The sequence below is a fragment of the Sorex araneus genome, chromosome 3, assembly GCF_027595985.1.
Source record: "Sorex araneus isolate mSorAra2 chromosome 3, mSorAra2.pri, whole genome shotgun sequence".
Lineage (NCBI taxonomy): Eukaryota > Metazoa > Chordata > Mammalia > Eulipotyphla > Soricidae > Sorex > Sorex araneus.
Window position 1 is genome coordinate 238,227,589 of NC_073304.1, and position 20,119 is coordinate 238,247,707.

A 20,119-nucleotide genomic window follows, 5' to 3' on the forward strand; every position below is an offset into this window, starting at 1 on the left:
GGCTTAAACTGAATAAACATGACAGACGCCCAGGAGTAAATATTATTCAGAGCCAATTAACTCCCATGTTACAAAAGCACAGCATTAACTGTCTTTTTGTGTCAAAAAGAACAAAAAGGACATTGTATTAAAATAAACTATGCAAAGGACATAAAGAAAAGAGAAAAGCAGTATTTCACTTACATGTACAAGATCCAGAGTCCTCAGAAAAATCTTTACAAGTCAAGGGTCAGGGGCTAGAGCGGTAGCACAGCAGGTAGGGCGTTTGCCTTGCATGTGGCCGACCCACATTCAATTCCCAGTATCCCACAGGGTCCCCCAAGCACCGCCAGGAGTAATTCCTGAGTTCAGAGCCAGGAGCAACCCCTGTGCATTGCCAGGTGTGACCCAAAAAGGAAAAAAACAAAAACAAAATACAAGTCACAGGGTCTGACTTGGGGTGTCAGTGATTAACAGAGCGGGGAAGCGGGGCGCTGAAAGGGTTAAAGATAAACTCAGAGAATCAGAACCCAAGCCCCACCATGCTCACTGCCGATCTCCACGGGCTCAGACGAGCTCAGCCATGAATGAATCTGCTGAAACAGATATGTGGGTTTTGTGACTGAAATTTTCAGGTTCACACGGAGTCAGGGATGGGCATGGGCAACCTCCCGCCATCTCCCTGTGCTTCCGGGAGCCTGGCAGTCGTGCCCATGAATGTCTCCTATGCTCATTAACAGCCATGATCTAGAGACTGAGCTGGGGCAATAGCACAGCAGTAGGGCATTTGCCTTGCATGCAGCTGACCCAGGTTTAATTCCTCCGTCCCTCTCAGAGAAACTGGCAAGCTACCGAGAGTATCTCGCCTGCACAGCAGAGCCTGGCAAGCTACCTGTGGCATATTCAATATGCCAAAAACAGTAACAACAAGTCTCACAATGGAGATGTTACTGGTGCCCACTCGAGCAAATCGATGAGCAACGGGATGACAGTGATCTAGAGACTCACAAATAAATCTCGAAAAGAGCAACAAGCTGCAGAGATAGAGATGCCATCATCCAGTTAAAAACTTGACTGCAGGGGCCAGAGTGATAGTACAGAGGGTAGGACATTTGCCTTGCATAAGGCCATCTCAGGTTTGATCCCCGGCATCCCATATGGTCTGCCAGGAGTAACTCCTGAGTGCAGAGCCAGGAGTAGCCCCTGAGCATTGCTGGATGTGACCCAAAATAAATAAAACTTAACTCCAGCTGTATGAACCTGTTTAAAATTTTAGAATTCCTGGAGATTTGCAGCTGCGTGACATCTCTTACTCTACACCACTGATATACAAGGAGTAGCACACCGCATTGGAGGGGGTATAAAGTAGGAGGCAACTGAGTTTGATTAAATACATGCACTGATTTCGATTAAATACATGCATATATTTAATCGAAACACTGCCAGCAGTTTCTGTCTTTGTAGTCTGCGCACCAACATCCAACTATGATGAAGAAGAAATTGAGAAGTTCTACAAGGAACTGGAGAGGTTCTATAAAGACCACACCTTCTACAGGATCATTGTTGGTGATTTTAATGCCAAGATAGGACCAAGAAGGTCGCCCGAAGAACTCCACATTGGGTCCCATGGACTAGAATGGAATGAACAGGGTGAGAGACCGTCTGAGTTCATCATGTCGACCAAGACACAGTTCCAGAAGGCCAAATCTAAACGCTGGACATGGTAGTCTCCCGGTGGACAGTTCCACAACGAAATTGACCACATCATATTCAATCGAAGGTTTTGCCTGACTATGTCACTGTTGTCCCAAAATTCCAAACAGGATCAGACCACCATCTCCTTCGTGCAGAGTGGGGAGAAAGGACTGCAAAGTTTAAGTTTAAGAAGGGAACTCCCAGAATGACCACCAACTGGGAGCTCTTGGGCACTATTGCGGCAACGTGGGAAGATGCTGTCATTGACAACATCGATGAGGAATATGATCGACTGGCTCAGCACGTTCATGACTGTGCGAAGAATGCCAAGAGTGGGAAAGCCACAAACAGACGCCTGTCTTCGAAAACTCTTGAGCTCACTTGCCAACTTTGGCACGAGCCTCAGGCAACCACAAGCTAACGTCCGAGATCACAAAGCTGTGCAGAGAAGCGATAAAGGAAGACCTCAGAGAGAGAAGAGCAGCAGTGTTGGCCGATAAGGCAGAATCCAGGAAAAGTATTCACAACACTCACCTGTCCTTCGCCAACTATAAGACCAAGATGACCGCCAACTACAAGACCAAGATGACTGCCCTCCGACGTCCTGATGGATCTATCACATCTTCCAGAAGGGCAATGGAGAGGATTATTCACTACTTCTACTCGGATCTCTTCCACAGCCACGCCCACCTGCCCACATACCAAATTCCACAGGATGGATATGTCGTTCCCAACGTCCTCCTTTCTGAAATCCTACATGCCATTTCATCAGTAAAGACGCGTACAGCACAAGGTTAGACACGAACACCTGAAGAATCTACTGCCAGTACTCGTCAATACACTGGCCCGACTCTTCACACTACCTGTCTGAATGCAAGGTTCCATCCAGTGGAAAACCAGCAGGACCATTCTGTTGTACAAGAAGGGAGACATCCACGACATCAGCAATTATCGCCCAATCTGCCTGCTGTCTGTCGTCTACAACTTGTTCACTCAAGTCATTCTGAATAGAATAGGCAGAACACTAGACGAAGGACAACCATTCGAGCAAGCCGGGTTCCGAAAAGGATTCAGCATGATTGACCATATCCACACGGTGACCAAACTCATTGAAGTTTTTTTTTTTGTTTTTTTTGGTTTTTGGGTCACACCCGGCGATGCACAGGGGTTACTTCTGGCTCTTCACTCAGGAATTACTCCTGGCGGTGCTCGGGGGACCATATGGGATGCTGGGATTCGAACCCGGGTCGGCCGCGTGCAAGGCAAACGCCCTACCCGCTGTGCTATCGCTCCAGCCCCTCATTGAAGTTTTGCAAGAGTTCAAGATGCCACTCTATCTAATGTTTGACTTAAAGAAGGCCTTTGGGGGGCTGGAGAGATAGCACAGCGGGTAGGGCGTTTGCCTTGCACACGGCTGACCCGAGTTCAAATCCCAGCATCCCATATGGTCCCCTGGGCACGGCCAGGGGTGATTCCTGAGTGCAGAGCCAGGAGTAACCCCTGAGCATCACCAGGTGTGACCCAAAAAGAAAAACAAAAAAGGCCTTTGGTTCTATTGCGACTGAAGCAGTCATTGAAACCCTAGCCAAACAGGGTGTTCAAACTCAGTACATCAAGATCCTCCGTGAGCTGTATTACGGATTCACCACCAGGATCTCACCATTCTACAAGGAAGTGATCATTGATGTAAAGAGAGGGGTTCGGCAGGGTGATACCATTTCACAGAAACTCTTCAGTGCCACCCTCGAGAACATCATGCGACAACTGGAATGGGAAGGAACAAGAGTGAAGATAGATGGTTGGCAATTACACCACCTCCCCTTCTCTGATGACACCGTTATAATAACACCAAACATTAGCCAAGCAGCACAAATGCTGGCCGACTTCTACCGCGAGTGTGGAAAGGTCGGACTGCAGCTGAATCTCAGCAAAACAATGTTCATGAAAAACGAACTAGTCCCTGACATTCCATTTGCTCTCAATGGAACGAACATCTCCGAATGCAGCAGCTGTGTGTACCTGGGTCGAGAACTCAACATGAGGAACGACTTGGCGCCAGAACTGCGCAGGAGGAAGAGAGCAGCGTGGAATGCCTTCAAGAGCATTGAAGAAATGGTTAAGAGGGGGGCTGGAGCAATAGCACAGTGGGTAGGACGTTTGCCTTGCACGCGGCCGACCCGGGTTCGAATCCCAGCATCCCGTGTGGTCCCCTGAGCACCGCCAGGAATAATTCCTGAGTGCATGAGCCAGGAGTGACCCCTGTGCTCTTTGCCGGGTGTCACCCCCCGCCCAAAAAATAAGCAAAAAAAAAAATGTGACTAAGAGGATGAAGAACCTCCAGCTCCAGGCACATCTTTACAACTCCACCATTCTTCCTGCACTAACATACGCCTCAGAGACCTGGGCCCTACGCAAACAGGATGAGAACGCTATTCGGGTATCCCAAAGAGGAACCCAAAGAGCTATGCTTGGAGTATCACATTTCACTCAAGTGAGAGAAGGAATCCAGAGTTCCAACTCCATCGACGCTCAAGAATCAGGGACGTTATCTCATTTGCCAAGGCATCAAAAATCAGATGGGCCGGAGACGTAATTTGATTCAGAGACGACCACTGGACTAGAGTTGTTACCAACTGGATTCCATGGGGCGTCAAAAGACCGTGTGGCCACCCACCAACGAGATGGTCAGACTTCTTTGTCAAAACCCTGAATGAACGATTTTTTTTTTAAGTAAACAGATTTTATTTAGAGGTTTCTGAGGGAGGGAGGAAGGGATAAGTGGGAGAGAGAATAGTAAGAATAACAGGCTCAAGAGAGAATGCGGGCTTCTCCAAGGATGGAGAGAGCTCTACACACATCCTAGCACTGGACACGAAAGCATGAAAGTACACATCTCAAGGGGGGAGATGTGGGCGACACGTGCTCGGGCACCACATGTGCTCGGCCACGTGGGCACAAGCAGCACATGGGCTCAGGCAGCATATGCGCCCTGAATGAACGGTTTGAGGCTCTTCCTGTTCCTGGAGTGAGCAGATATCATTGGCTACACTAGCACGTGACCGGGACAAATGGAGACATTACTGGCGCCCACTTGAGCAAATCGAAGATCAATGGGATGACAAGTGATACAAATGATATATATATGTATATAAGCATGCAAGGCTCAACCTGTAAAAGCATGTTAATAAATCTCTTATACAAGGGCTTAATGGCTCCAGGTTGAGATACAAATATATTCACACAGTTTCTTCTAAGGAAATCTGTTTTCATCATTTTTAGATTATTCATAACAAGTAATGCAAAATAAATTATTTAGTCTGCTTTTGGGGCAGACTTGGATGGTGGTTGGGAAACTCAAAACATTGGTGGTAGGATGGTATAATGGTAGTGGCATTGGTTTTGGAACACTGAATGTAATAAATTATTGTGAACTTGATAAAAATAAAATTTAAAAATGTTTAAGTGGGGAAGAAAGATAAACACAGAGGACTGGGAGTACCTGATGGAATTGGGTGTTCCTTGGGAGCACTGTGGTGGGAGTAACTCAAACCAGAGCTCCCTGCCACGGGGGAGAAAGAAAAAAACCAATGTTATTCAACATCCATGGTCATCGTGGAGACACAGGGGTCACAGCCACCACAGGAAGTGACACGGGTGGGGTCACAGTCTCCACGGAGACTGACAGGACGTGTTAATGCATTTCTGGGTTTTATTTTCAGTTATTGGGGTACATTCCGGGATGCCCAGAGGTTGCCCTGGCTCTGCACTCAGGAACTGCTCCCAGCAATGCACAGGGGATGTGTGGGGCGCTGGGGACTGAATGGGTTGGGTTTGGGCCCCTGAAAGTAATGTGTTTTTTTTTGTTTTTTTTTTTTTTGCTTTTGGGTCACACCCGGCGATGCTCAGGAGTTACTCCTGGCTCTGCACTCAGGAATTACTCGTGGCGGTGCTCAGGGGACCATATGGGATGCTGGGAATCGAACCCGGGTCGGCTGTATGCAAAGCAAACGCCCTCCCCGCTGTGCTATCGCTCCAGCCCCAGTTAATGCGTTTCTACACCCCACGGGGTCCCAGGCCTGGTTCGCCACCTCTGCAGCAGCTGAGTGTACTGAAAGACCCTTCCCTTCAAACAAGATGATGGGGACTGGCCCGCAAGCAACAGTCCAGCAGGCCGGGTGTGTGCCCTGCACTCAACTGACCCGGCACCTGGTCTCCTGGGCCCCGCCAGAAGTGATTCGGAGCACAGAGCAGGAGTAAGTCTGGAGCACTGCCAGAGTGAGGCTCAAAAACAAACAAAAATATTAGCAATGAAATCACACAAGGGATCCTGCACACCAAAGAAAGGGGAATTGGGGGGGGGGGGGGGGCTGGAGCCATTGCACAGCAGGGAGGGCGTTTGCCTTGCACGAGGCTGACCTGGGTTCGATCCCTGAAATCCCACAGGGCTCCCCAGCACCCAGGAGTGATTCCCGAGTGCAGAGCCGGGAGTAACCCCTGAGCATCAGCCAGGTGTGACCCAAAAAGGAAAAGAAAGAGAAACAAAGAAACAAGAAGGGGGGATTGGGGATTCCGGGAGCAAAGGCCTCTGGAGCAGGTGATTCCGCAGAAAGGGAGTGGAAACTGTCGCAGCGGCGGGGTGGCCATGGGCTTACCCTCAGCACAGAGTGGCCAGAGGGGGACAGGCAGAGGACGCCCTGCACACGCGCTCTGGGCTGCAGCTGGCCCCCGGGGCTCAACCTGCCGTCCTTCCTTCCTCCACCGAGCACTGAGTCAGGAGGCGGTTCCCCAGGCCACTCCGCAGGGCTGAGGAGCGGAGCCTCTGCCCAACAAGGGCACCAGGGAGGGCAGAGTGGGCACCTGCCCCCCCCAAGCCTCGCCCCCGCCCCTGCGGGCAACAAGACAAACTCCCTTTCTCCAGCCAAGTCCACGGTGCTGGCGGGAATCACGCAGAGGCCTGAGACGGCTCCTGGCTCGGGAACCCAAGGCCCAGCGTGCACCTGCCCCTGGGTTAAGCGGTACCTGCGGGGGTCTCCAGACTCACACGGGAGTCAGCTGGGAGCAGGGCGGGGGCTGTGACCCCGGCCCGCCCGCCTAAGCCGCTCAGCGCGGGAGGGACTCAATACCGGGCTTGGGGGTTTTCTGCGGTGGGGACTTGTCTGGGGGTAGTCCTGGTTCTGTGCCCGCCGCGGGATGCCAGCCAGAGGGGCAAGCCGCCCACCCTGCACAGCCTCGGGCCGGCCAGGGCTGGGGCTGCTGACCACGAGGCAGAGGAGCCCAGGCTGCCCAGGGGCTCCCCGCAGCAGAGGCTGTGACCCCCCACACGCGTCCTGGTGCGAGTCCCGGGCCCGGTAGGGACAGAGTCGAGTGAGCCCCGCGTCCCTCGACGTGGGGCTGAAGCGCAGCAAGACCCCCAGTCGGGGCCCGGGGGCGCGTCTCGGGCTCGGGGCTCGCCGCCGCCCGCGTCCTCTCGCGGACGCCCCCCACAGCGCGCTCTCCCTGGCCTCCCCCAACGGTCCCTCCGCTCCCGCGCAAAGCAGGCGGACCGCCCCGCCGGCCCGGAGACCCCCGCCGCGCCCCCGCCTCCCCGAGCGCTGGCGTCGGGACTGGGGTCCCGGGGCCGGAAGAGCGCTCCGGGGCGGGCGGCGCGCGTCCGCGGGGGGCGAGGGGCCGGCGCCCGCCAGTCCCGGCCCTTCCCGCGCCCGCCGCCCCGCCCCGCCCCGCCCGCGCGCGGGACCCCCGCCCGGGAGCGCGAGCCCGGCCCGCGGACAATGCGCGCCCCGCCCGCCCGGCCCGCCCCGCGCCGCCCGCGCGCGCCCATTGGCCGCGGCCCGCCCCGCCCGCGCGTGCCATTGGCCGGCGGGCGCCGGGGGGCGGGCCGGGGCGGGGCGGCGGCGGCGCGCGTGCGCGGGGGCGGTGCTTTGTCCGCGGCGGCCAGCATGGAGGAGCTGAGCAGCGTGGGCGAGCAGGTCTTCGCCGCCGAGTGCATCCTCAGCAAGCGGCTGCGCAAGGTGCGTGCGGCCCGCGCCCGCCCGGGGCCCGCGCGCGCCGCCGCTCACCCCCCTCTCTCCGCAGGGCAAGCTCGAGTACCTGGTCAAGTGGCGCGGCTGGTCCTCCAAGTGAGTCTCCGCGGGCCGGCGCGGTCGGGGCCGGGGGCCGCCCGCCGCCGCCCTTTGTCTGCCGGCCCGGGGGCGCGGGGCCCGGCCCGGCCCGCGCAGCCCCCGGCCCGCGCCCGCCGCCCCGCGCCCCGCGCCCATTTGTTGCATGCGCCCCCGCGGCCCCTCCCCGCCCCTCTCCCCGCTGAAACCTGAGCTGCCCGGGAAGGATGCGGCGCCCGCCCCGCCCCGCCCCTGCCTCCCCCCACTCTCACTCGTCCTCACTCTCACTCTCCCCCTCTCCCCCCTCCCGCCCTCCTCTCTGCCTCTCTGCCCCTCTCTCCTTCCCCTTCTCTCTCCCTGTCTCTCTCCCTCTTTCCTTCTCTCGCTCGCCCGCCCATGGGCCAAGGCCGGGGAGGGGTGTTTACCCCCGCTGTTGCTCTCCCCTCACTCCCCGCCCGTGTCCCACTCCCCACGGCGCTCTCCGCCTGGGCTGGTGTGGCCCCTCCTCCCGCCCAGCGCCCCCGACCCGGACCATCATGGGCAGGCTGGGGGCGCCCCGGGCAGGCTGGGGGCGCCCCGGGCAGGCTGGGGGCGCCCCGGGCAGGCTGGGGGCGCCCCGGTGCAACTCCCCGTGTGGTGTGGGTGGGGGTCCCCGGTGGGGTTGGGAGGGTGGGTGCCAGCTCCGGCCTGAGCCCGCCCCTTGCTCTCCAGGCACAACAGCTGGGAGCCCGAGGAGAACATCCTGGACCCGCGGCTCCTCCTGGCCTTCCAGAAGAAGTGAGAAGGCTGGCGGGCAGGGGCGGGGCGGGGGAGGGCGGCTCTTGGGGGCGCCCCTGCCCTGTGGTGCTGGGAGAGCTGGCCAGGAGACTGGCCTTGAGCGTTAGGGACGGGGTGGGAGGGGTCCGCCTGTCACTCGCGGCCTTTTTAATGTTTGCTTAAAGGGGCTTCTGAGGAGCCCAGCATGGGGTGGCCGAAGCCTTGGGTGGGCAGAGGTCCCGGCACAGCTGCTGCCTGGTCTCTGGGACCCCCACCCTGGGCCCCTCATCGGACTTTTGGTCTCCAAAGTGGGACTGTGGATCAGCCGGGTTAGCAAGAGCACGAGCAGGAGCTCCGAGCTGCAAAGTTCAGGGGGACACGACCCCAGCTGGGGGTGCTGGGACCTGGGGCAGGCTGCATGGTGCCCGTGCTCCTGGGCCAAGGGTGCCCGTGTCGCACCGGGGCTGCTGAGTGCCAGCCAGGCCCTCCTGGCCGCACCGTGCCCCCGCCCGCCATTTGCCCGTTCTGATGAGCCGGAGCTCTCTGGTTGCGCCTCTCCCCTGGGGCCGCACTCCTGGGGGGCGGTGCTGGTGCCGGGCTCCAACTGCCACCTGGGATGGGCCATGGACTTCGGGAGGTGACCCCGGCGCCACGGGGCCTGGGGCCCTGCTGACAGGGTTTGTCTCCAGGGAGCAGGAGAAGGAGGTGCAAAGCCGGAAGAGGGGCAAGCGGCCCCGGGGCAGACCCCGGAAGCTCACAGCCATGTCCTGCAGTCGCCACTCCAAGCTCCAGGTGGGCCGGGACTCTGCTCTTGCCAGAGGGGGGCGGGGCAGAGCCAGCTGTGCCTCGCTCCGCCCCTGACAGCAGGGGGCGCCCGTGAGCTGTGTGTGCTGGAGCCCCGGGGGGGGGGGGGGGGGGGAACGGGAACAGCAGGTGCTGTCTTGGAAGTCACAGGCGTGGCCCCTTCCTAGCCAGACTGGCCTCCTTGTGTCCGGGATCCTTCCTCGGAGCGGGACACGGAGCTCAGGGCCCAGGGACTGAGAGTCCGACAGCTGCGTCCGGGCTGCTGGGGCCCCTCGGGGAAGGGGGCCCTCGAGGCCAGGCGCGGGGAGGGCGGTGGCTGGTGCTCCTGTGTGCTGGAAGGTTGGACCCGGGGAATGAGGTGGTCACTCGATCCTCGACCTCCACTCACGGCGGGGCTGTGCCCCCTGAGGCGGGGGGGGCCCTGCGTGCCCCTTCGCCTCTAACTCACGTTACAGCCCTCGCGGCGCGGCTCAGACTCCGGGTCGTGGCCGGGTGTGCACTGACGCCCCCCTTGTCCCCCAGGAGCCCGCCGCCCCCTCCAAGTCCAAGTCCAGCAGCTCGTCCTCCTCGTCCACCTCCTCCTCCTCATCCTCGGATGAAGAGGACGAGAGTGACCTGGAAGCCAAGCGGGGCCCGCGGGGCCGCGAGACACACCCAGTGCCCCAGAAGAAGGCCCAGATCCTCGTGGCCAAGCCGGAGCTCAAGGACCCCATCCGGAAGAAGCGCGGCCGCAAGCCGCTGCCGCCCGAGCAGAAGGCCGCCCGCAGGCCCGTGAGCCTCGCCAAGGTGCTGAAGACGGCCGCTCGCAAGGACCTGGGCGCCCCCGCCGGCAAGCTGCCCCCGCCCCTCAGCGCCCCCGTGGCCGGCCTGGCGGCCCTCAAGGCACACGCCAAGGAAGCGTGCGGCGGGCCGGGCAGCGTGGCCTCCCCGGAGAGCCTGGCCAGCCTGATGAAGGGCATGGCGGGCAGCCCCGGGCGGGGCGGCATCAGCTGGCAGAGCTCCATCGTGCATTACATGAACCGCATGAGCCAGAGCCAGGCGGCCAGCAGGCTGGCACTCAAGGCCCAGGCCCCCGGCAAGTGTGGCCTTGGGCTGGACCTCAAGGTAAGGACGCAGAAGGGGGAGCTGGGAGGAAGCCCCCCGGGAAGCAAGGTCCCCAAGGCCCCTGGCGGCAGCGGAGCCGGGGGGCAGGACGGGGGCGGGGCTGCGGGGGCCCCACACAGCCACGCTGGCAGCAAGACAGTGGCCCGCGCCCCGGGCCCCCAGCCCGCCCCCACCCAGGAGCTGAGCCTACAGGTGCTGGACTTACAGAGTGTCCGAAATGGGGCCCCAGGGGGGCCCCTGGCTGCCCGCCAGGCCCCGTCTGCCAAGGGCGGCCCCGGGGTGCACGCTGCCAGCGGGAAGGGCGCGGGTGGGGGGCCCCCGGCGGGGAGCACGCCCGGCACCCCCACTGACTCCGGCAGGGGCGAGAAGCTGGCCTCCAGGGGGGCGCCTGTGTCTGCCCCCGCGGGCAAGAGGGACAGTGCGCGGGCAGCCCCCGGCCCCGAGGCCCCCAGCGTCCCCGGAGAGGCCCGCAAGGCGGCCGCGCTGTCGGAAGTGAGCTCAGCTGAGTCGTCCAGCAGCTCGGACTCGGACCCAGACCCGGCTTCGCCGCCCGGCGCCGGGCACAACCTGTCAGTGTCGGTGCAGACGAGCCAGGACTGGAAGCCGGCCCGCAGCCTCCTGGAGCACGTGTTCGTCACCGATGTCACCGCCAACCTCGTCACCGTCACCGTGAAGGAGTCCCCGACCAGCGTGGGCTTCTTCAGCCTGCGGCATTACTGAGCCCGCCGCGGCCGGTCTGCGCCCCGTGCCTCAGGGAACCGGCCCGGCTCTGGCTGCTCCTAGGCAGGCCGGTGGCGGTGGGGGGCTCACACTGCCCGGGCCTCAGCCTCCTGCTGGGCGCCTCTCCTCCCCGCCCCCACCCTGCCTGCCCAGCCTTAGAGCTGGGGTGCAGGCAGTCTGGGAAGGGGGTTCGCATCTCGGCCCCCCACCTGTTTGGCCGGGTAGGAGGAGCTGTGTGACCCCTGGGGGTCCAGGCGGTGCCTCGGTGGGCAGATCCCACCTGCCCTGACAATCCCCCCACTTCTGGGGGCCCCACATTTCTGCACGACAGAATCCGGGGTGCAGTGGCCTCTGAGGCTTTGTGATGCCAAAAAGGGGGTCGTAGGCTCGTCAGCCAGCAGAGACTGGGCCTGGGCGCCCCCGGCCCCTCACCTTCCACACCAAAAAGGAGCAGACCACAGGCTCTGCCACACAGCCAAATCCACGCCCGCCCTGGGCCTGCGGAGGCACGCCCTGGGGTGCTGGCGGCTGGGTCCTGCTGCCTCCATCTGGTGCCTTTGTGTCCCTGGTGGGCTGCTTCCGTCCCAAAGTTCGGGTCTGTGGGCACCTCCCTCCACCAGTGCCACACACTGTGACGTCTTTCTGCGTGCTGTGACCTCCGCAAATGTTCTCCCTCTGTTGGGGACAACGTGAGCCCTTAATCAAAGGAGTCCTGGGAGTTGCTGCTATGGGTGGCCGGGTGTGGACTCTGGTGGCTTCCTTGGGCCACGCTGGTGGGTGCTGAGCGGGCCCTCTCGCTGCCAGAGAGGACCCGCAGAAGGGGCCTGCACCCCCTCCTGGGAGGGCTGGGCCTGTGAATACATACAAGCTTTGCGGGTACCAAAAAGAGTGTTCCTCATTTGAGGCACTCACGGGTTCTGGCCGGACTAGAACGTCAAGTTGCGGAGAGCCAGACCGAGGGCCAGTGCCATCTCTGGCGTGACCTGTGTCCTTGACTTAAAAAGCCAAATCGTCCCTGTGGAGCCAGAGCAATAGTACAGCCAGTGCAGGCGGGGCCAGCTTCCACCCGGACGCCCCACACCACCACCCCCAACCCGTCAGGAGTGGCCCCTGAGCAGTGCCCCATTTGGCCCAAAAACTGTTCCTGTCCGCCACTCCTGATGCTTTAAACTATGCCAGCGTTCTCCAGAGAGGGAGAACAAAGGGGGCTGGTGCCGCCTTCCTCGCCCCCACCACCTCAGGACCAGGAACGACTCCCCAGGAACCCGAGGGTGAGCCGGGGTGCCAGGCCACCCAGAATCTTCCTCAAGTGCATCTAAAGATTTGTGGATTTTTCTAGTATTTTTGCAAAACTAATGCTAGAGCTAGATTGCAGATATTTTTTAGTGGGATGTTAATTTATTTTGCAGGGGAAAGACATTAGCAAATGGTCTCAGAAGATCTTTGTCTCTGTTAACTCAGTATATCAATAAATATTTTGCTTAACTTTCCAGCCTGGTGTACATTGAGTGATTAATGAACCCCAAGGCTGCCTGTTTTTTTTTTCCCCCCCCTTCGCGGTGGAGGGGGTCCAGCGCTTTCCCTTAAGGCTTGGGGGAAAGAGCAAAAGGGTGCCTGCTGCCAGGGTTCACAGGGGGCCCGTTTGGGGAGGGGGCGGGGCCGGGGTCGCTGCTACTGGTCACTGGGGAGCTTTCTCAGGAAATAAGCTCTGATGTCCAGGATCGGGCGCTTCGCTCTGAAACGCCCTCGCCTGCTGCAGCTCCTGAGGGCTGTTTGCCTGGTCTTTGCGGGGCGTCGGACTGGCCAGCCTCCAGACTCAGGGGGCCTCTGATCCCCGCCCTTGGGAGGCAGCCGGGCCGGGAGAGGCCTGTGCCAGCGGCGCGGGTGCCCTCTGCCAACACGCAGCGCCCCGCAGAGACGGTCGGGTCGGGGGAGGAGGTGGAGGGAGGGGCCGCACTGGCCGGGGCTGGTCTGCGAGGCTGGGGGAGGGGGCTTGTCTCCCGCCTTCTCCGCAGCCTGGAGGTCCACCCGCCCCCGCCTGCTGAGCCCCCTGAAGCTGCGGAGCCGCGAGCTCTGCGCACAGGGTTCGGTTCGAGTGTCTGGACCGGGAGGGTGCAGAGGAGCTGTCCGCGGTGGCCCTCAACAGCGCGGTCTGGGGCGGGCGTGGGAGGAGCTTCGCGGTTCGGTTCCGGACCCGGGAGGACGCGCGGGCGGCCCAGGGGCTGCCTCCGCCTCCAGAGGGCGCGCGCGTCCCGCCAAGGTCGCCCCGACGGCGCGGGGGGCCGGGGGACCCCGCGAGGCTCCCCGAGAAGCCTCTTCCCTGTGCACGGGCCGCCCCGCACGCCGCAGACAGACCCGCGGGGCCGGGGCCCGCGTGTCCCTCCGGGGCGCGGCGCCGGGCGGCCGTCGGGGCCGCGGCGCGCGCGGGGCTCCCCGGGGCGCGCCCGACTCAGCCTGACCCACGGCACGGGCCGGCGGCCACTCGGGTCGGCACCGGCGGGCGTTCGCGCCGCCCCGGACCAGCCGTTCCGTTACCGGCTTTCCCCGGGGACCGAGCCGCGGGAATTCGGTCCCGGGGGAAGCGGCTCCGGGTCCGAGGCCAAGCCGGTGACCCGCCACCAGCCCGGGAGAACAGGGCACGGGGGCATGAGCGCCCTCCCGTGCCCGACTCCCGCGCGGACGCGGAAGCCCCGCCGAGTGGCCGGAGTAGCGCGTGGGCCCCGCCGCCCCCCACGCCCGCCCCTCACGTCCACGCGCGCTCGGCTCTCAGCTGCCGCGGCGATGCCCCCACCGTGACCGTCGGCGCGGCCACCCGCTCCCTCCCGGGGTCTCCCCACGCGAGCCACGCGACCCCGGGGGCCGAGCGGGAGAACTGGGCCGAGAGCGAGCCCCCGCGTGCGCAGCCCCCCTCCCGCTCCGTCGGCGCGCCCGCCGCGTCTGGGGGGCGGGAACCTGGGTCTCGGCGACGGCCGCGTTGGGGGCACACGGAGACCCGCTCGGGGTGGCCTCGGGACCCCGGCCCGGCCCGCGCCCGACGCCCGTGCGCGCGGCCGGCGGGGGCTGCTCTAATCACATCAGCGCGCCGGCCGGCTGCACGCGAGCAGTTGCCTAGCAATGCCCGCGGAGCCAATTCCTCAATCAATAGGCGCGAGCGCGGCACTTCGGGGGGCGCTGGCGAGTCCGGGTGGGCCTGGCGGGGAGAGACGCACCCACCGCCGCGGGGCTGGCCCGGGTACCACCCGAAACTGGGCTGCGGGGCGCGGCGGCCGCGCGGGATCCCCACGTCGGGGCGGGGGATGGGGCTCGCCACTGGAGACCCCCCCCCCGAGGGAGGCGGCACCCAGAGGGGGCGTCCCGGGGAAGGTTCGCCCCCAGAAAGGTGCGGTGGCGGTGGCTGGGAACACCTGCCCCCCGCCCCAGAGGAGTGTCCCCAGACGGAAAGTCGCGGACGCACTCACGCGCGGAGGGGCGGCCGAGGGGGCGGGCGAGGGCGAGGCGCGCCTCCCGGGCTGGGGCAAGAACACAGACACGTGTCTATTTACAAAGGATATATTTCAACACGCGAACAGCGGATACAGACGCCCCGACCGTGGGAGCCCGCGCCCCGCGGCCCGGTGGGCCCAGGGACCGCCCCCTTCCCTCGGCACAGAATGTCCCTTCGGTGAAGTTTCACTGAAAACAGCGTCGACGTCCAAACAAGATACAGTCGCACCGCGCTTCTTTACACAAAGTCTCAAATACCAGTTTCACAAATGCGAGCAGATAAAAAATCCCCAGGAACCACTTGGTGCGGGCGACTCGATACTCAGAACCAAACCGAGTCCTGCAGACCCCGCGGGGAGCGGGCAGGGAGAGGCCGAGGCAGGGGTCGGGGGAGCCCCTGCCCCGGAGGGCAAGGGTCTGTGCCCGGGGGCTCTGTCCTGGGAGGGCCTGGGGGGGCGGGGACAGACTTGTGCTTTGGGCCTAGAGGCGCGGAGTGGGGGTTTCGCTCCCGACCTCCCGCGGCTGCCCCCCTCTTTGGCGGAGTTTGAATGTCGAGTTCAAATAGAGAACACTCCTCGAATCTCAAAGCCGATAAATTACAGCTTTTGCTTTTAAGAAAGTGGGGTGGGGGGCTGAGGGTGAGAGCGAAGTCCTGGACGCCAAGCTCGCCTCTCCCTTTCCGGGGGCGGCCGCAGGGGGCCGGTACGCAGCCCAGCGGAGAGCTGCTGGCCTGTGAGAGGGGCAGGCCCCCCCAACACCAACATTTCTCTTATAAAACAACCATTCCCAGCTCTGGGTACCAACGCGCAATCTCCGCGTCTGTCCGGGCATTTGGGGAATGTAAACAGATTCGGGGAGTTCTCTGCCCTCTGGGGAGAGGATGGGGCGCTGGGGGCCTCACACACGCTCAGCGCCTCATAAAGTGCATTTCCTGGGGGGCTGGGGGGGCTGTGGAAGGGTCCCCACGCCAGCAACTTCTGCCTTCAAGGACATACTAAGTTATTCAAGTGCTCTTCCCCCTAGCAGACCTCCTATCTTAAGAGATTTCAAAAGATCTTAAATCTTAATCTGAACAATTGAGCAAAGACAAGCAGGCTGACCACAGCATGGGGAGTCCACCTCTTGCTGGCCAGGCGGGCAATGGGAAGGAAAACTGCGCCCTCCTTGCTTCCCAGGGGCAGGGAGGCCAGGGTGGGGGTCAAGGTCCGCCCCAGAGGCCCACAGAGGCCCAGGACCCTGGTCTCCACCCTTCCTGGTGGCCTGGGTGCCTGGGGCACCCTCCGGCCGGACTCGGCCTGCCTGACCCCCTCACTGAGCTCACTGACTCTCTGCTCGTTTAAATAAAACAACTTCAAGAGTTGAAATATATATATTTAGATATTTTTCTTAAATAACATATTTACATCTAATAGAAAATATAACTCTAGAGATAATCTTTCCAACCAAAACTGGGCGGGGAGGGAAGGCGAGTAAAGGGGGGGGCCGGGAAGTTCAGGGCCAGGCAGCAGCCGAACCCCGAGACGGACGCGAGTCCAGGCGCCGGCCCCCGCGACGGACGCTGGCTCTCCCGCTTCCCACCCAGACTCATCTCTTCTCTTTGAAGAAGCCTTGGTCCGTGTTACTCTCCTTGATGGTGACGGTCAGAAAGTTTGAGGTCACGTCGGTGACCACCACCTTCTCCAGGTTGGTCAGGGAGGGGCTCCAGGACTCCTCCTCCGGGTCCCCCAGGATTCTGGCCACGGGGATCCTGGCGATGAGCGAGGGCCGGCCCCCTTGGGCACCCACGTCCCGGTACAAGCCTCCTACAGAGCCAGGGGTCACGGCGCCGTGCCGGACCCGGGGCCCACCCGGGTCCAGGACGCCCTGGCCTTTGGCCTCCAGGAAGGCGGGCCTGTGCTTTATGACCCTGGCGGGAAAGGTGTCCACCGCGAGCTTGCCTGCGGCCTCAGGGGCAGCAGGGCTGGCCACCCCACACGGGCCCGTGTCCGCGTCCTGCCTCCGAGCCAGCTGGATCACGCTGTGGCCTGCCGGGAAGGTGCCTGCTCCGGAAGGCGGGGCGTCGTCCAGCTTCCTGGCCTTCAGGTGGGCGCCCAGGCCGTCCCCCGGCTCGCCCAGAGGCCTCTGCGAGGGGTCCAGGAGCTCCTTCCGGGACTTGGGCCCTCGTTTCTTGGAGCTGTCCCCCGGGGAGCTGGGCTTGTCGTCCGCACGGCTGGCCACTCGCTCCTGCTCCCGCTCCCGCTCTCTCTCGCGCTCACGGTCCCGGTCGCGGTCCCGAGGAGGGTCCACACGGCAGGTGCTGGTGGTGCTGCTGCCGCCCGGGGGGGTCAGGCCCATGTTCCGGAGGCCCTCCCGGGCCCGGGAGGTGGAGGCCAGGTCCTGGGGCGAGCGGCCAGGATACGGGATCCGGATGCCCCGGGCCGAATCACTTCGGAACTCGTATGCCTTGGCCTTGGCCTTAGCCTGGGCCTGTGGGAGCAGCGCAGAGTCAGGGGTGGGCTGGGGTCCGGCCGCCCCGCCCCGCCCCACCCTCGGGTCACTGAGGGCTTCTCCAGGGGTGGGGGGGGGGACTGGCGGAGGAGGAGAAGGAGGTTGTGTCCGGACAGTCACTGGCAAGGAGACATTTCTGACTTTGGAACACGTCTCTCGGCGGGGGGGAGCGACCCGGGACTCACTCCCAAGCAGCCCTCTCCCCAACACCGTCCTGCCGCCCGCAGAGGCCCTCGGCCACACACAAGGGGACCAGGACAGAAGACTACGGGGCATCACAGGAAGAGCCCAGGTGCAGAAACACTGGTTGGGTCAGACAGTGCCAGAGCACCCCAGGCCCCACGCCTGAGACACGCCCCCGACACGCCCCCTCAGACACGCCCCAAGGAGCATGGCCTACCTTAAGGAGGAAGGTTTTGGGTTTGGGTCCCCGCTTCTTGGGCCCATAGAGCTCCATCTCTCGCTCCCTGGAGGAAGGAGGAAGGAAAGAAGAGACCGACCGTAGGACTCCCCTGAACTGGGGTCCCAGAGCCCTCCAGGCCCGAAGTGAGAAACTGACCTTTCCTCGAAGGCTGCTAGCAGGCGAGCGTCCAGAATGTTCTCCTCGGGCTCCCAGGTGCTGTACCTACGGGGAGTCAGGAAGAGGGGGCGTTGGCCCAGGGAACAGGGATAGAGCAGTGTGTGTGTGTGTAACTTTTCTCGTGGCATTGTATTGCATTTCAACATAAAGGGGAAAAAGAGGAAGAAAGAACCCTCAGAATAACAGGGGCCCAGAACTGCATAAAACCTCCTTACTTCTGCGACCAGCCCTTCCATTTCACGAGGTATTCCATGCGTCCCTGCGGATGCAAAGGGGGAAATGTGTGTGAGTGTGTATGTACGGAGAGAGATGCACGAGGACACAAGAAATACATGCAAAAATGCATGCAGCAAATGAATGCGCGAAAGCCCAACGCGGAAGGCACGCGCCCTCTGCACCACCCCCCGCACGGAACGCTGCACAAAGTGCATGCACCGGCCTCCACCCCCCGCCCCGCCCCCAGCCCATGCAATCGGTGCATCGCTGCAAGTCGAAGGCAAGCACTGGGGCTCGGAGCCGCCGCCTCCACGGCCGCGGCCGCTGCTGGGACCTGGGGGAAGGGAAGCTGGGCTGCAGCAGGGGGGAGGGCACCCGGGCGGGAGGGGAGGGCTCGGCCGGGCCGCGGCTCCAGGCCCCGGGGCACCTACTTTCCGTATGCGCCGCTTCAGGAGGGCTTCGGCCGCGAACACCCGCTCCCCCACCGCGGAAAGCTCCATGTTGACTCGCCGCTTCCCCCCTCGGCCGCTTCCAGGAGCAGAAAAGCAGCAGCCAGCGCACGACAGACCATAATACTCTGGCGCTGACGTCAGCTCTGCTCCCCCGCCCCCCGCCCGGCGCGCAGCTCCCTCCGCGCTTCCTCCCGCCCCACGTGTTGCTAACGACGTTGCTAAAGCGGAGCGGCCAGGAGCCTGCACCCCGCGCGCCGATTGGACGGGCCGCGGGCCACGCCCCTCTCCCTGTCTCCGCCGCGTTGCTACGTGACCCGCGTTCCGATCGCCAGGGGGCGGAGCCTGGGCGACTCCAGAGACCCGGCGCGAGGGGGTGGGGCCGGCGCCGGAAGTGAGATCGGCGTAGGGCGGGCCCGGCCGCTGTCAGTCTGCGGGACTGGCCGGGGGCCGTCCTCCCTGTGTCCGCGCCCGGGGCCCCCTCCCCCGCCGCGGGCCGGCCCGGCGGGGCGCCGCCGGCATCCCCGGCTCTCCCCGGGGGCCCCTGCGGCCGTGTGGGCCCGGCCCTCCCCTCCCGACAGCCCCCGGCCCTCCCCGGCGCCGAGGCCTCGCGCCCTCCCCTCCCCCTCCCGGGCCCTGGCCGCACAATGCACAATGCACAGGTGCTGGGGCGCCGCGGACCGCGCCCGGACCCCCCGAGCCCGCGGCGCGCCCCGCGCCCGCCCCACCGGGCCCCTCCTCCCCGAGCCGCACATCCGACCCTCGGTCTCCATGGCAACTCCCCCAACCCGCCGCCGCCAGCCCCGTCCGGCTAACAAATCAATGTGCTTGTGTCTGGGGCGCGGGGTGCGCAGTTCAGCCCCCGGCCACCCTTGGGACCCTGCGAGCCGGACGGGGCTCGAACCCTCGCCTCCGGTTCGGAGGGGAGCCGCAGACCCAGTGGAGGCCCGGCCGGGGGTTAACCCTTCGGGCGGGGAATGTCGCGCTTCTCTCTCCTTCACCCACTCAGGCCCCGACGCCCGCAGTCACCTGCCCCAGCGCTGCCGGGTGCCGCCCGCCCCACCAGCCCGAGTCCAGGGAGCCCCAGCCGCGGGCCTGGGTCCGGAGGAGGCCGAGCGCGACCACCACGGACGAGCCCGGAGTCTGGCTAAGGCTGGGGCGCGTCCCGCTCCCCCCAAAACGGGGCGACCCTCCAGCCTGGCCTGCGCCGCGCGCTCCCCGTGCACGGCCTTCCCGACGTGCGCGCAGGCGTCGGGCAGCGGAAGCCCGGCGGGCGCCAAGGGGCCGGGGGTCCCGCGCGGCGCTCCCGGAGGGAGACGGGCTCGGGCACGCGGCGTGCGCCCACGGCAGCGGCGGCCCGCGCCGAGTCCTCTGCGACGGTGCTCGTCGCCCTCGCGGCCCGTTTCCGCACCCACTCCCCGGAACCCACCACGTAGTTAAGACGGCGAGGATGGGTTTGACCTGAAGTCGTTTCCCTTGGCAAGAGGTGGGGTGGGCGCGGGAGAGAGAACACGGCCGGAGAGAGGAGGGGGCCAGGGCGTCCCGCCGGAGCCGGCCCCGCGCGCCTCCCGCCCTCTCCCCCGACAGCGTCCCCCGCCCTGGACACAGCGCCTGCTCCTCTTTGGCCCCTCCCCAGACTGCAGGTGGCACTGGGTGGCTCTTTTCACCTCTCTGACCGGTCCATGTCAACGAACAAACGAGTTGGAGACGCCGGGATCGCCCCCGTGACCCGCGCGGGCCGCCCACGAGAG

General features: G+C 63.4%; 2 protein-coding genes across 2 annotated transcripts; one reads left to right on the top strand and one right to left on the bottom strand.

The window, feature by feature from the left end:
- The first annotated feature begins 7,577 nt into the window (after positions 1 to 7,577).
- CBX2 (chromobox 2) lies at positions 7,578 to 12,625 on the top strand. Its single transcript, XM_055133348.1, has 5 exons — positions 7,578 to 7,682; positions 7,747 to 7,790; positions 8,481 to 8,546; positions 9,215 to 9,317; positions 9,852 to 12,625. The coding sequence occupies exons 1-5, from the start codon at positions 7,611 to 7,613 to the stop codon at positions 11,151 to 11,153; spliced, it is 1,587 nt and encodes a 528-aa protein (XP_054989323.1). The 5' UTR covers positions 7,578 to 7,610; the 3' UTR covers positions 11,154 to 12,625.
- Positions 12,626 to 15,292: 2,667 nt separating this feature from the next.
- Positions 15,293 to 18,503, bottom strand: CBX8 (chromobox 8). The gene is made up of 5 exons (XM_004621043.2): positions 18,351 to 18,503; positions 17,919 to 17,962; positions 17,683 to 17,748; positions 17,524 to 17,590; positions 15,293 to 17,102 (listed from the first exon to the last, which is right to left on the bottom strand). The coding sequence occupies exons 1-5, from the start codon at positions 18,417 to 18,419 to the stop codon at positions 16,221 to 16,223; spliced, it is 1,128 nt and encodes a 375-aa protein (XP_004621100.1). The 5' UTR covers positions 18,420 to 18,503; the 3' UTR covers positions 15,293 to 16,220.
- Between the last annotated feature and the right edge of the window lie 1,616 nt (positions 18,504 to 20,119).

Excerpts from the sequence above, each read along its gene's own strand:
- CBX2 (XM_055133348.1), top strand. The coding sequence starts at position 7,611 with ATGGAGGAGCTGAGCAGCGTGGGCGAGCAGGTCTTCGCCGCCGAGTGC. Across the intron at positions 7,683-7,746 it reads TCAGCAAGCGGCTGCGCAAG|GGCAAGCTCGAGTACCTGGT; the intron begins GTGCGTGCGGCC and ends CTCTCTCCGCAG. Across the intron at positions 7,791-8,480 it reads TGGCGCGGCTGGTCCTCCAA|GCACAACAGCTGGGAGCCCG; the intron begins GTGAGTCTCCGC and ends CTTGCTCTCCAG.
- CBX8 (XM_004621043.2), bottom strand. The coding sequence starts at position 18,419 with ATGGAGCTTTCCGCGGTGGGGGAGCGGGTGTTCGCGGCCGAAGCCCTC. Across the intron at positions 17,963-18,350 it reads TGAAGCGGCGCATACGGAAA|GGACGCATGGAATACCTCGT; the intron begins GTAGGTGCCCCG and ends TTGCATCCGCAG. Across the intron at positions 17,749-17,918 it reads TGGAAGGGCTGGTCGCAGAA|GTACAGCACCTGGGAGCCCG; the intron begins GTAAGGAGGTTT and ends GACTCCCCGTAG.